The 14,588-nt window shown below is 43.3% G+C and overlaps 1 protein-coding gene across 8 annotated transcripts in view; it reads left to right on the top strand.

Moving 5' to 3' along the window:
• UNC79 (unc-79 homolog, NALCN channel complex subunit) overlaps window positions 1–14,588 on the top strand; it is a 147,844-nt gene that overhangs the window by 108,422 nt on the left and 24,834 nt on the right. For all 8 annotated transcript variants that reach the window (XM_039536994.1, XM_039537002.1, XM_039536999.1 and 5 more), the window contains one exon: window positions 5,582–5,686. In XM_039536994.1, coding sequence (XP_039392928.1) covers window positions 5,582–5,686 — 105 coding nt within the window. The remainder of the gene's footprint in view (window positions 1–5,581; window positions 5,687–14,588) is intronic.

Below are 14,588 nucleotides of genomic sequence, written 5' to 3'. Positions count from 1 at the left end.
GGTGAAAATTCCTGCTTGAATTTGTTAATGCAAACTGGTGACCCAGAATGGGATCGTTAGCAAATGTTTCTCTGCAATTTATACCCAGAAAATGCTTCGTTTAGTAGAACTTCACGCTACGTTATCCTTGTTATTGCTGAATCTTTATCATATGTTTTCATTAGAATTAGCAAATTTATGACTGCCCTTAGGAGAAACTTACCAGTTCAGCCCTCTGTGTTTCTTATATTGGAAATCCCTGTATCTAAAGGACTAATTTATCCGACAGAATACCATACAGGACTGCATGCTGGACAGAATACAATTTATGAATCTTTAAACTATTCAGATTCACTTGTCCATGTCACAACTTAGGTTTGTCTGTTGGAACCAACCATAGCAACAATAGCATACTCAATCTATGTGTATGCTATGGGGTATGCAGTGTTGTTGTAGCTGTGTTGGTCCCAGGATATTAGAGAGAGAAGGTGGGGCTGAGGTAATATCTTCTATTGGACCAACTTCTGTTGGTGAGATAGACAAGCTTTTGAGCTACACCGAGCTCTTCATCAGGTCAGGGAAAGGTACTCTGAGCATAAAAGCTTTTATCTCAAATGAACTCACACAGGAAAATGATAAAAGACAAAAACAACCTATCACCTGTGGTGAATACTTTTCATAAAACGATCGCTCTGTATCTGACCGATCAGTCCTCATTCTCAAAGGAAACCTGCACAACACTTAAAAGATGAGCCTGGGAGCTTAAATTCATAACTCGGCTAGACACTAAAAATCATGGACTAAACAGAGACACTGGATTTATGGTTTATTACAACAATCTGTAATCTATTAATTCTGCCTTTTTTGTCCTATGATGGCAACATTGATAGTGAGCCACTCTACCTTGAATGGTCACTTAGAACACGTGCTAACTACCTATGCTAAACAATCTGTTCCACCTTCTGTTTAGCTGTGATGCTCAGAGTACATTTCCTAGACCTGAAGAAGAGGTCTTTGTAGCTAAAGAGATTGTCTTTCCCACCAACAGAAGTTGGTCAAATAAAAGATATTACTTCACTTACCTTGTCTCTCTTATGCCATGAGCTGGTATTTATCCCTTTCCAAGGAGCAATGCATTCCCCCACAGCACGCATTTTAGAGGTCAAAGTTGTAGAAGTGGTCAGCATTTTTTATCCATCATTTTCCTAATCCTCTGTGGGAGAAATATCTCAATTTCTCTTGTCTTTATGTTTCCTGGGATTCACATCAATCTCATATTTCTTATCTGAGTTAATTTTCCACGTCACTAGTCTTATTTATCAATGCCTATGGTACTCTCATGCGAATAGCTCTGCCTCTGAGGATTGTAATCTCAATATCTTCAATTTCCCTCTCAGTCTCTTCAAGTCTTAAGTGGATGCTTTGTGGATTTCTTATCTCTTGCAGCCACTGAAGTTTGAACCCCAACTTAGCCTTTTATGAACATTTATAGGACTCGTATTAAGTAAATGTGGCGTTGAATTGGACGTGACATCATCTTGCTATTGAAACTTTATGAACAAATTATAATGTGCCAGATCCTCAAGTGTTGTAATTTGGTGTAACTCCACTGAAGTAACAGAAAGATCAAGTTTGCTTTCCTGGCTTGTTTTGTGGGTTATGGACTATTCTACTCAGGAACTGAATACATTCTGGGGACTTTTTTTTGGCGTGAGGGTCATTAGAATTAATGATTAGGTAGACCTCCAAAGTTTCCAAACCTATGACTCTCCAAGGTCACCCTGTCCACACATACCGCTGGCAGGGTTTATATAAGGCTTGCTAAGCAGCCTTTCCTTATATAGGCCCACTGCATTTTGTTGAGGGAGTGAGCTTCCATAGAACAAAGTTGAACAAGGCTGAATTCCAATCTCATTTATACCAGTTTTACACTTATGTAACAGCATTGGGCCTTATTCTCTTTTACACGACGGCCCCTTCACACCACTTGGCAGTGCGTGCGTTATTTGTGTAATGTATACCAACAGAGTGGTGTAAAGGGCCTTAGTGAGAAAGGGAATCTAGCCCATGGACTTCAGTAGAGTGACTCCTGACGTACACTGGAGTAAATGAGAGCAGAATCAGGCCCATTCAGTTTTTAATTCAGATAGCTAAAAACTGTAGCTCTTTAGAGTATCAGTAAATCAGCCGGCATACATTTATTTTGCACTGCTGTGCTCACTTTCTAATATTGGGTATGGGCAGAGGAATTTATTTCAGAAATATACTTTCAAATGATGGAAGTTCTCCAGTTTATTTACCTTGTTTGTGTACCCATGCCTGCTTGGTGTGGTGTGGTGTGGTGTGGTGTCATCCTCTAGTGGTACCTAGCCCATCTAAAGATCGAGGAGTCTGCTACAGCCTTGGATTAGAGCCATGTGGCTTTTAGCTCATGCAGTAGAGGCTCATACACTAAGTGTCAGAGGTACCAAGTTCAATCCCGATGACCGAGGTCTGTTGGTGTTACATTTGCACATCATCCACAGATCTCAAAGTTCTTTATAAACATGGAGGACTAGAGCATGAGATAAAAAATCTGCACTGAGTAAAGGGTAGCGCTTTGTTGTATTGTCCTTAGAATAGTTTGGGAGGGAGATTGTGATTCACAGAGACTATGGTTCCCCCACTGCTAAAGGGAGGGAGTAAACTTTACCAGGTCTATATCCAGAGCAGCATACACTGCCTGAAGTGCTCTTTGAGAAGCAAGATGGGTGACATCTTTTATTGGACCGACTTTTGTTGGTGAAAGAGAGACGCTTTCGAGCCACACAAAACTCTTTTTCAGGTCTGGGAAAGGTACTCTGCCTGTCACAGCTAAATACAAGATTGAACAGAGAGTTTAGCATAAGTGGTTAGCATGTATTCTGAGGGACGATTTAAGGTGAAGTGGCCCATAAATACCCCTGCAGTCATAGGACAAAAATGGGGGATAGTGGTCTACAGTTTGTTGTAATAAGCCATAAATCCAGTGTCTCCTATTCAGTCCATGATTGTTAGTGTCTAGCAAAGTACTCTTTGTCTGTCTTTTTATTGTAGGGTTTTATGCTGCTGCTCATTACTTGGGAGGGTGGTGAAGCACTGGAATGGGTTACCTAGGAAGGTGGTGGAATCTCCATCCTTAGAGGTTTTTAAGGCCTGGCTTGACAAAGCCCTGGCTGGGATGATTTAGTTGGGGTTGGCCGTGCTTTGGGCAGGGGGTTGGACTAGATGACCTCCTGAGGTCCCTTCCAATCCTGATATTCTATGATTCTATGATAACTTGTAGTATCTGAATGCCTAGCACATAAAATCCGTAGCAGTAGCAAATCCCCTAGTCCAGTTTATGGAGTCTCTTGTTCTGCTCCCTTTTCAGGGTAAAAACTCTGGGGTATTTTTTGTTTGTTGATGATAGTTGATTTGTTTTCTACAGTTTTTCTTTCCTTTCCTTTTCTTTTTAAATTGTTTTTATTAGTGATAATGGTTTGGGGGTGGGGCCACTTTTGCAAAGACTAAGGTAACAATGCATAGAGCTGGTCAGAACATTTTCAGTGAAATTTCATATGATCGAAATATGCTGTTTTGTCAAAGGCAAAATGTTTTGGCTTCAACAAGAAAGTTTTTTGGGATTAAGAGAAAAGGGCTGTTGTGCTCCGTAGCCTGATGGTTAAGGCACTGGTGTGGGAAGCTTCCTGAATCAGAGTGCTCTGGGATGATAAACTCTCCTTTGAAGGAGGCAGAGCAGGGAGGTGAACGCGGGTCTCCTGTATCCCAGGCCAGCACCCTACCCACCAGGACAGACAAACACCTCAGATGTTTTGACACCTCTTCCCCAATAAAAAACAGACATTTTGGTACAATGGCATTGTTCACTGAAACGTTCAAGAGGTTTTGGATTTGTTCCAATAAGGAATGAAAACAGATCTTGAAACCTTGAAAGTTGCTGTGCAATGGAATTGTCATCCACTGGCCAGCTCTACTGTTGTGAGTGTCATTCTTGCTATACTGGAAAGGCTTGTTCGAAGAGGAAGAGCTATGCAGCCTGCAGTGTTGTGGGGGGTGGAGCCAAGACTCTTGCCAGTCCCTTGCTCGTTCAGCCGATTTCTCTCTCAGTTGCACTTACTACCTTGCATGGCTGCTGGTTAATGAACCCTCACAAGACTTGCGTGTGGTAGAGGCAAGTATTAATTGTACCCATTTACAGATGCCATAGAGAGATTAAAGCCCTGACTCAGTGAACACTTATGCACGTGCTAAATTTTACTAACATGAGCAGTCCTATGGACTTCAGTGGGGTTACTCTTGTACATAAATTAATTATTTGTGTAAGGGCTAGTCTACACTACTGTGCTATATCGGCGCAACTGCATCGATGCAGCTGCGCCACTGTAGCGTGTCTGATGAAGATGCAGTAGGCTGATGGGAGAGCACTCTCACATCTGCATAATTAGTACACCTCAATGAGGGGTGAAAGCCATGTCAGTGAGAGAGCGTCTCCTGCCGACAAAGCGCTGGTGTGCATGGCGCTTAGGTCGATGTAACTTGCGTCATTCAGAAGGGGTGGCTTTTTCATGCTCCTGCATGACGTAAATTACATTGACTTAATCGGTAGTGTAGATGATCCTAAAAACATTTGGGGTTTAAGGATTCAGTGACACCAAGGACTGGTGAATCAGTGGCGGAACTAGGGATAGGACTCCCTCATTCAAATTGCACAGTAGTGCTCAAACCCCCTTGAATTGCTAGTTTCAATAACAATTTACAAATTGGTTCCACGTATCCTATCTCCTAAAGTCAGAAAATATCAGATTGAGATTTGTAATATCTTTGGCTAATCTCATCATTTGTCCCATCTCCAGAACTCGTGTTCTTGGCCTACATCTTCTAATCTCCATCTCCTAATCTTCCCTCATGTGCTTTAAAATGAGTTTCTGTTGCACTAGCTGTAGCTAAGAGGATTTTACTGTGGAAGTGGAAAAGTACTGCTTGGCTGATGAAGTCAGTATAGATGTCTGAGCTGGTTTAACAGAGACACTCATTTTGTGGGGAAAACAACAGAAGAATTCATGATCAAATTTGGAGGTTTTGTGATAGGCTTAATGAAAGACTTATGCTACATGAGTCTAGTGCTAATTTTGCTCTTCTGATTCAGACCTAGCTACTGATGTCCATATTCTTTTTTTACTTTATAAGGTAGATTTAACCATGTAGCTTTATATGTGCATAGATATATCATTTAATCTATCTATACTTTACATATAAAATATACAAACACTCATACAGGGCCTGATGCAAAATCCACTGAAGACAATAGGAGTATTTCCATTGACTTCAGTGGCCTTGGATCTGGCCCATAGTATTGTACAAATGAATGATGCGTTATTTGAATGCTTTCTGGGAGGCAAGGCCAAAGGTACACACCTCCATCTTTCTTTTCTCTTAACTCATTTTTTTTAAAGTTCTCAATTAAAAACAAATGAAAAACAAATTGAGGCTATGGGGAGCGTTGTGGTGCAGTATTTGGTATCAATGCACTTTAGGTGAATTTCTAGACACCGTCACTTATTTTATTTTTTCTTCTGTTTAGGAAAGGGATAAGTTCTACTTGTCCCGCAGCGTCATCTTAGAATTACTGCAGGCCCTGAAGTTAAAGTCACCCTTACCAGATACGAACCTGCTGCTGTTGGTACAGGTACAGTAGATATGCCTTTAAAACTATTTCATGCTATCCACGTATTGTGAGTGCTCAGACCTCAGTTCAGCAAAGCACAGAAGTAGTGATTCAGTCCTTCACCATTCCAAATAAAAGCGAAGTATGTGACGTTAAGCATGTGCTTGTCCGAATCGGGGCCTTCAGAACTAAGGATAACATCTGAAAACATGGATGCCTAAATTTGGACACCTAAATTCATATTTATGCACCTAAACAAGTGGCCTGATTGTCAAAGATGGTGATGACCCACAGCATTTTTGCTAATGCGCTGGCCTGCACATCCCATCTCAGTCTGCAGGGTTCATATCATAGCTCCACAGCTGGCAGGTGATAGACTGTGATTAGCAAGGCATGCTAATGAGCGAAGATTCAATTTGCTCCTGCTTAGAGGGGCAGCAAAGTTGTCTCCTCAGCATGTCCGTCCAGGCCATTAAGGATCCTCCCCTAGTTGAAAGCATTCTTCTAACTTTGTAATGTAGACCAAGCCTAGGAAACATTTCTTCTCCTTGCTATTCTGCTGGCTCAAGACAGGATTTAGGCTGGGATTTTCAAAGGGATCTAAGGGAATTAGGCACTCAAATATCATTGAAAGTCCATGGGGGTTGGGTGCCTAACTCCCAGAGACTCCTTTGAAAACTCCAACTTTAATCAAAGAACTCTTCATCTATCCTAGCTACCTATGTGACTAAATTAGAGGTGAGCCTGAGTTGTGAAATGCAGAACTGGATCCAGACTTCTTTCAGGTTCAAGGGTGTGAGAAAGAACCTACTTCGGATCCCACTTGAACTGAAAATGAATTTTAAGGACTCCTGTGGAAGCAAACTGAAAAAACAAGCCATCCAGCAAAGACCACCTACTGAGGACCAGCGGTTTTGAACACAACCAGCTGGCAGTAGCTGTCCTCTGCTGTACAATGGACTCGCCAATGTTTGCATTAAATAGCTTTAAAATGACAAGGAGTCAGCACTGAAGTGACACAAGTGGCCCAAAGCAGGATGTTGTGCTCTGTAGATGCCCTCTTTGGGTCATTCACAATGTCCTGCTCATCACAGTGTTTTCCCCTTTTATCTGGCCAGTGGCGCACAGCGCATATATTACCTCTCCTGAGTCACACTGGTATATTAGTTGTAGAAAATAAGCAGTTGCTTATTGTCAGAACAGTAAAATCAACAGCTTAAATTACAGAGCCATTAGAACAACTCTGAAAACAACTATTATAACAGCAGTATTGAAAAAAACAGAGGTTTCTTTTTGTGTGAGAAAAGTGATTTTATCCACTTTAATTAAAAATCAGAAATGTGCTTTTTAAACAGGGACTTCAGGTAATGTCAGCCAAAAACACAAAGTAATTCAAAAGGAGGAGACTGGATGGCTCAGAGAATTGTTAGTGTTCTTCAAAACACTGATCCAAATCCAGCCCGGAGTGGTAGTGACCAGAGTTACGATCTGATGGCTATTCAGTGCTTAGGACAGGCAAACTTTTTGGCCTGAGGGCCGCATCAGGTTTCAGAAATTGTATGGAGGGCTGGTTAGGGGAGGCTGTGCCTCCCTAAAAAGCCAGGCGTGGCCTGGCCCCCGCCCCCTGCTTCTCGCCCCCTGATGCCCCCCCATCGCTCCCTGTCCCCTGACCGCCCCTGGAACCCCCATCCCTGACTGCTCCCCACTGCCCCATCCAACCTGTCCTCTCATTCCTGATTGTCCCCACCGGGACCCCTGCCCCATCCAACCCCCCTTTCTCCCTGACCGCCCCCGGAACCCCTGCCCCTGACTGTCCCCCACCACCCCATCCAACCCCCCTCTCCTTCCTGACTGCCCCCCTGGCACCCCTGCACCCATTCAAACCCCCCTGTTCCCTGCCTTCTGACCACCCCGACCCCTATCCACACCTCTGACCCCTGACCACCACCACGAACTCCCCTGCCATCTATCCAACCCCACCTGCTCCCTGCCCCCTTACCGCGCTGCCTGGAGTATCAGTGGTTGGCGGTGCTACAGCCGCGCCGTCCGGCTGGAGCCAGCCACGCCACCGCGCAGCACAGAGCACCGGGTCAGGCCGGGATCTTCAGCTGTGCTGCCCAGCTGCCCAGAGCATTGTGCTGGTGGGGCGGGGCGGCATGCTGAGGCTGTGGGGGAGGGGAACTGCAGGGGAGGGGCTGGGGGCGAGCCTCCCGGAGCAGGAGCTCAGGGGCTGGGCAGGTGGGTCCTACGGGCCGGATGTGGTCCACAGGCTGTAGTTTGCCTATCTCTGGCTTAGGGCCTGCTCTGCTGAGGTTCTGCTGCAGCTGTCCCGTTGTAAGATCTCCTGGGTAGCCGCTCTATGCTGACGGGAGAGAGGTCTCCCATCGGCATAATTAAACCACACCCAATGAGCGGCGGTGGCTATGTTGGCGAGAGATGCTCCCCCGCCGATATGGCGCAGTCCATACTGGCACTTTTGTTGGTGAAACTTTATGTTGGGCAGGAGGGTGTTTTTTCACACCCCTGGCTGACACAAGTTTTACCGATAAAAGTGCCAGTGTAGACATAGCCTGACTGCCACTGCATTGCAGCCTAAGCAGTTCCAACTTTTCCACATTGCTGTATCTATGCACTTCAGTCCTGGGGCTACCTTGACCGGTGACAAGATAGTTTCATCTCCATAGCCGATTCAAGCTGGAGTTCCTCTGCTGAGACTGCCGGAAAGGGTGTCAATTAATAACCGTTTTGGTGGTTTAATGAGGTAATGACTTGTCCGCTAGGAACTGGACAGCCTATCTTGTGTAAGGCGCAACCACCTATTCAAGTGCCTGATCCAGGTAGGGTCTGAGTGCTTTCTAAGGGCTGGGAAGAGGACCCAGAGCCACTGACTCAGTCCCATGCTCCAGCTGCTAAACAGAACTCCCTCTCGTCTACTTGTAAATATATAACTACAATTGCTGCCAACCCAGCACTTTCTCCATACGCTAAATTCACAGAAACACCCTTGAAAGTAATCCGCTAGTAACATCACATTTATTAATTTTTAATAAATGTAATTAAAATTTTAGATTTACTTCAATATCCTTGAAATGAGGAGATGTCTCATTTCACCACTTCAGTGCAGAGAAGTCTGTAGAAAATTCATATTAATTGTATTATCTTATGTTAATCAAACCTGTGGCAGGGGTAGCGTGAAATGAACACAAAGACAGTTTTCATTTTCACAAAGGTACCTGCAGACCCCCCCCCACCTATTAACTTGTATCTACACCGCTCCATGTGTGATGCATAGAGTACACTGGGATTCACTCCAGATGATCGAGATAACGTGGGGGCTCGGAACACTTTATTTTAATGACAGAGCAAGCGTGGGCTGAATAACAAAGGAATTACTGGAATGTACATTCAACACCCACATTAATTCCAGATTACTCACTGCCATCAGCATTACTGATGACACACATACTAAATGTGATGAGAATCATTTTTTCACACTTTACTAGGAGAGTGATAACATTTTGGCCAAATTATGCCTGGCTGGGGCACAGGTGTCCTGAGTAGGTTGGAAGAGGTACAGGGAGTCTCTTCCTCCAAACAGCCCCTGCAAGGGACAGCTATAATGCGTCTGCTTGTCCTCTCCAGCAGTATGCAAAATAATTTTAAAAAGCAAATACGCACTTCACCTTGCTGATTTAATTGGCAAGAAGAGCTTAGTTTGAATGATTCCTTACAGCACTTTGTAAAGGGTGGTCAGCCTAGTACTGTTGTCCAGCTGCTGTGTGCTGCATAGGGATAGACACCACCAACCCCACACTACAATGCTCCCTTTGGCTTGTGCAACTCTGCCAGCTCCCCCAGGGCAGGGCTGACATTCACCCCTAGTGTGGAGCACTTTTAACTCGTCTGTCACACGGAGCACCCCCTCATGGCCATGTGTGGCTCTGCAATGCCTTGCTCCTGTTTTCCCCTTCGGGACTCCTTAAACAATACTTGCGCAGTCTTGCTCAATTGCAGCACTACCTGGGGTCTGATTTTTTTTTTTTATTAAACTAACAAAGTTCCCAGAAAGAAACATTTTAAAATGTTCCCCATCTCCCTGACATACTGTCCCTTCCTTGGGGACCATTGCAGGAGGCTCTCTCCCTGCAGCTTCACTCTGCAGTCCCCATCTAGCTCTGCTTTTCCTTTGAGCTTTCTTTACTCTCACTCACAGGCTTTATCTGCCTAGCTCCCCCCAGCAGTCTCCCGAGTTTCCCCAGGTAACTGGCACCTGCCTCTGGCAGTCTCAGCTACTCTGTCATCCACACCCCTTTCCCCTGCCCCCTTCTTCTGTTTTATGGTGAAGCAGACTCACTTGCTGAGTCCAAGACTGCCAAACATTGGACACCATAGATAATTCAAGAATTAAAGTCTTTCACCTTTCCCCTATTCTTAAAGAATTGCAATGCTGCTTTTTTTTTTACTAGGGCCCCATTTTCCTGATGCTCTTACTAAGCATTACAGTGAAAATGTTAAGGCCTCTAAATTTTTCATATAAATACCCCCTTTTGATGGTAAACTCTTGGTGTTCCCAAAGGAGATGATCAGCTGTTTCCTGGACCTTGCATCTTTATGTTTGTTTATTAGAAACAAATGACTATTTAAGCCACAATGGCTAGTTAAAATTATAAATGGAACCACTTTACTCTTTCTCTCAGGGCCTTGGAATATATCAGCATTTTTGACTCTTGGGTGTATTTCACGGAATCTTTTCCCCTTTGTTTCTTGTGCCTATATTTCCTGCCATTCCTCTCTTAACTCATTTTTAATTAGATTATTAAACTTCAGTTTACTTAAGGGGATTTCTAAACCAACTTGCTTGTGTTTGACAGCATTTTTTGCCACTTTGTCTGCCTGCTCAATATCCACCACCCCTGCATGCGCTGGGATCCATGCTGTTACTATGATTACACCTGTGTCAATTCTGTTAACAGTAAGAATTCATTAAGCATATTATTTCTGCTGTCTGAAGTGCCATTTCTGATTGCCAGTAATCATGATAAGGAATCAGACAGGATGACCATGGTGGCTGGGTGCTCAGCTATGACCCAATTTAATGCCAGCATTATCTGTGCCAGGTTAGCTGTCAAAGTGGTTACAAAATTTGATAGCTGTACAGCTTTTTGTGTGAAGGGCCACAGAATGCTGCTCCCACTCTTCCTGTTCTTACATCTTTGGAGCCATCAGTATACATTAGGCATTAGCATCCCCACTTATCACAAATGGATTGATTTGCTGTATCCTGCATATTTAACACTCCTTTTCCTCTTTGAAATTCATTATACAGTTCTGTATTTACCTCAGGAGGTGTAATTTTCCAGTTAGAATAACAGATTATTAAGGTTGGAAGGGACCTCAGGAGATCATCTAGTCCAACCCCCTGCTCAAAGCAGGACCAATTCTCAAATCCCTAAATGGCCCCCTCAAGGATTGAACTCACAACCCTACGTTTAGCAGGCCAATGCTCAAACCACTGAGCTATCCCTCCCCTGCAGTTGTAATGCATTTCCCCAAAGCTATAGATTTTAACCTCTTTTAGGTCTTTGTTTTCATTAATTCTTTTGTCCACTCTTTAACCCTACTGAGATGAGGCATTTTGAGTTTTTGCCCTACCTGTCGACCCCTTAACACCCAGCATGCATCATATATTAGCTTAGTGTTTCTGTCTTCACTGTTTCCAATGACTTTAGCCCAAAAGGTTAAGTCTCAAACCTTCCCTCTAAACGTAAGAGGCATTTCACCTGCAGCTATCTGCAGTACATGCAGCGGCATTGTGATGAAGGCACCACAAGCAATTTGCAACACTTGAGCTTGAATTGAGTCAAGCTTTCCCAAATTTGTTTTTGATGCTGCATGGGATGCCTCGCACCCATGCTCAATAACTGCCCCCTCACACCTTCAGCTTCCTGCGGCCTTTTACATTGGAATGACCAAACTCTTCTCAGCTGGGGCTCATCTCATAATCAGGCTTAGCCCCAGTCTCTCCAACCTATGGGCAAGCCACTCTGTTACATCCTCATTGACTTTAATGGGAGCTGAGGGGAGAGAACCCTTCTCAGCAGTCACTCAGCACGTCTAAGGATTGGGCCCTAGTTTCTTCAGTTGTTGTTCTGCATTATGTTAAGCAGAGATTTGTTTATCTGAAAGGTCCAGTAATTCAGAAAGAACAAATCTGTACTGCTGTAGTTCTCAACTGTCACTCTTAGAAAAGTTGAAGGTTTGACTTTGGCCTAGAATTTAGTCATTAACTGAATGTGAAACATGCTTGTCTACTGTAGCGTATTATTGCTTTCATTTTCACTTTGTTACTCTAAGTGAAGAGTTTGGCAGGTAGTTGTGGTCATATTAACATTTCACAAATGATTGTTTGCAGACTCCTAAACCAACAGTTTCTACTCTTATAACGTAGTTTCCCAAATTCTCTGGGTTCCTCAGTATTATATTCTCTTCCCTCTGTTTTTTTGTTTTACGTGTTGATCAACATTTATATCCAAATATTCAAATTAATTAGTGAAACTTTCCATTAGGGTTAATTGTATTCTGAAAATTGATAGTCAAAAGATCAGTATAAGCATCTATTTAAGCACGGTTTTTACATTTTGATGATTTATTTATTGCAAGGTTTCTTGGTGGTTGTTGTTTTTTTTGCCTAGCATCCAAATTTTGTTCAACCGAGGATAACACTGAAATCTTGCCAGGAGCCAATGGCCATGCCTGCTTTGCAGCCCCCACACCATATCTTCTTTATGGAGGTGTGGCCCAGGCAGATTGTATAGGAACTGCTGCTTCTACTAGCATTTTAAATTCCAAGGACTTGATTCCGTCCTCCTTGCAACAGTGTAAGTCTGCATTACCTCTGTGGAAGTCAGTGCAATTAAAGCAGTGCAAGAGAGCTCAGAATCAGGCCTGATGTTTCATTTCTTTTTAACTTACATGTTTTATTATTTCCCCTTTTTAACAACAAGACCCATGAGATGGCACCCATTCTGGGCCAGACCGTAAACTGATGTATATCAGTGTAGTTCTATTGACTTCAGTGGAACCATGCTGATTTACACCAGTTGAGGATCTAGTCCTCAGAATTTAATCATAAAGCATAACTGACTGAAAGATGAAGGTCACATGTTAAGATATTTCTCGCAAATATTGTTTTAGAACTCTGAGCATGAACAGATGGATATTTACCCACCCAAATTCAGCAGACATGTCCATTTATCCATTACCCAACCACTTTATCTCAATTAGCAGACAATGTTAGGAAGAGGTCCAACATATATTTCCCATCCTTTTCCAATGTGACCCTACGTATGACTGGTACTAAATCCATTGCCAGTGGCATCTTGATGCCTCATAGTACACCTCTACCTTGATATAATGCTGTCCTCGGGAGCCAAAAAATCTTACCGTGTTATAGGTGAAACCGCGTTATATCGAACTTGATTTGATCTGCGGGAGCGTGCAGCCCCGCCCCCCCCGGAGTGCTGCTTTACCGCGTTATATCTGAATTCGTGTTATATCGGGTGGCGTTATAATGGAATAGAGGTGTATTTGTAGGGAGTTAATATGAATGTCAGTGAGTTGAACTGGAAATAAGAAATTTTAGTATTGAGCTTTGGTTTGGTTTATCCAGCCCTTCTTCCCTGCACTTTAGCTCTGGAAGGATCCTTGCAGCTGCAGGCCAGATGGTAACCAAAATTATAAACTAAAGAGGAGCTAATTGGGCATTACAAACTTTATGGATTGTGTTAGCCATTGTTCATGTTTATATTAATCTTTGTGCATAACTCACCCCATTGAATACTTTGCATTTAGTATGTTAACAGGATGCTAATAAGGCTTTTTTGTTTTAAGGGAAAATAATATTTAAAATCAACAATGTTTCACTTTAGCAGATGTTCTCAGTTGACTTGAAATTACTGAATATTGACACAATATTTTACCTATAGCAATGCACATAACCTACCATAATGTGTTAGAAATACCCAGCCAGATTCTCTAGTGAGTGCAAAAGGACCATAATACAGCAGGAAATGTTCAGCAGACAATTCTTCTGGCACAGGAGAACTTCCTACTGGCATATCTTCTCAGAGTAGGGGATGTGCCAAGGGTGTGGGGGGGGGCATGTCAGGAGTATGCCTGTCCTCCACTGGTATAGGGTCCCTTAAGGTTCCTCCATCTCTGGCATAATTTAGAGCAGCCTAACAGCTACTCTAAATATCACTGCGGCTGGTGCATACCATAACTGCTCCCAGAGGCCTCCTTCTTCCCTCCATATGCCAGATAGAGCTCTGGCACAGAATAGATTCTGACCAACCATGACTGAAATGTTATGGGTCACATCATGATCTCTCTTCAATATAAATTGGAACCACTGTCTTTACTCTGGTGTGAAACTAGCGTAAATGGGATCAGAATCATGCCGTGTATATGGGGAGACCCTGTCTGAATGTTACCCTACACATATCTTTTTCTCTTTGTGGCATTTATCCCCAAAGAACAGATTGATGTCAAAGATCTCAGTTTACTGTTTGAGTGTTTCCAAGTCTTGGTATATAATACAAATGTTCTAATTAAAATACATTGCAAAAGATATAGGACATGGGAGATTGACTAGAAATGCAGCTTCAGGCACTGCAGGGGACATCTGGGGCCAAGATTGAGGACAATCAATGGTGATAATGGTGCCAGACTTGTGTGTCAAACAGTTAATAGATATATTATGTAGTTTGAGGCTGTCCAAATCAGTGAAACCACAACATACACTGAGGACGTCCAGGTTGACACCTCAGCTTGGGAACCTTGCTTCTGTGTCTGCTCTTTGGGGGATGACATACTGCATCTCTATGGACAGAAACTACAAGAATTGCTCAAGTACAAGGACAAT

This window comes from Mauremys reevesii, linkage group 4 (assembly GCF_016161935.1).
Source record: "Mauremys reevesii isolate NIE-2019 linkage group 4, ASM1616193v1, whole genome shotgun sequence".
In the NCBI taxonomy this organism is placed as follows: Eukaryota; Metazoa; Chordata; order Testudines; family Geoemydidae; genus Mauremys; species Mauremys reevesii.
Note: the sequence above shows the minus strand (reverse complement) of the source record. Positions and strands in the feature narration are given on the sequence as shown.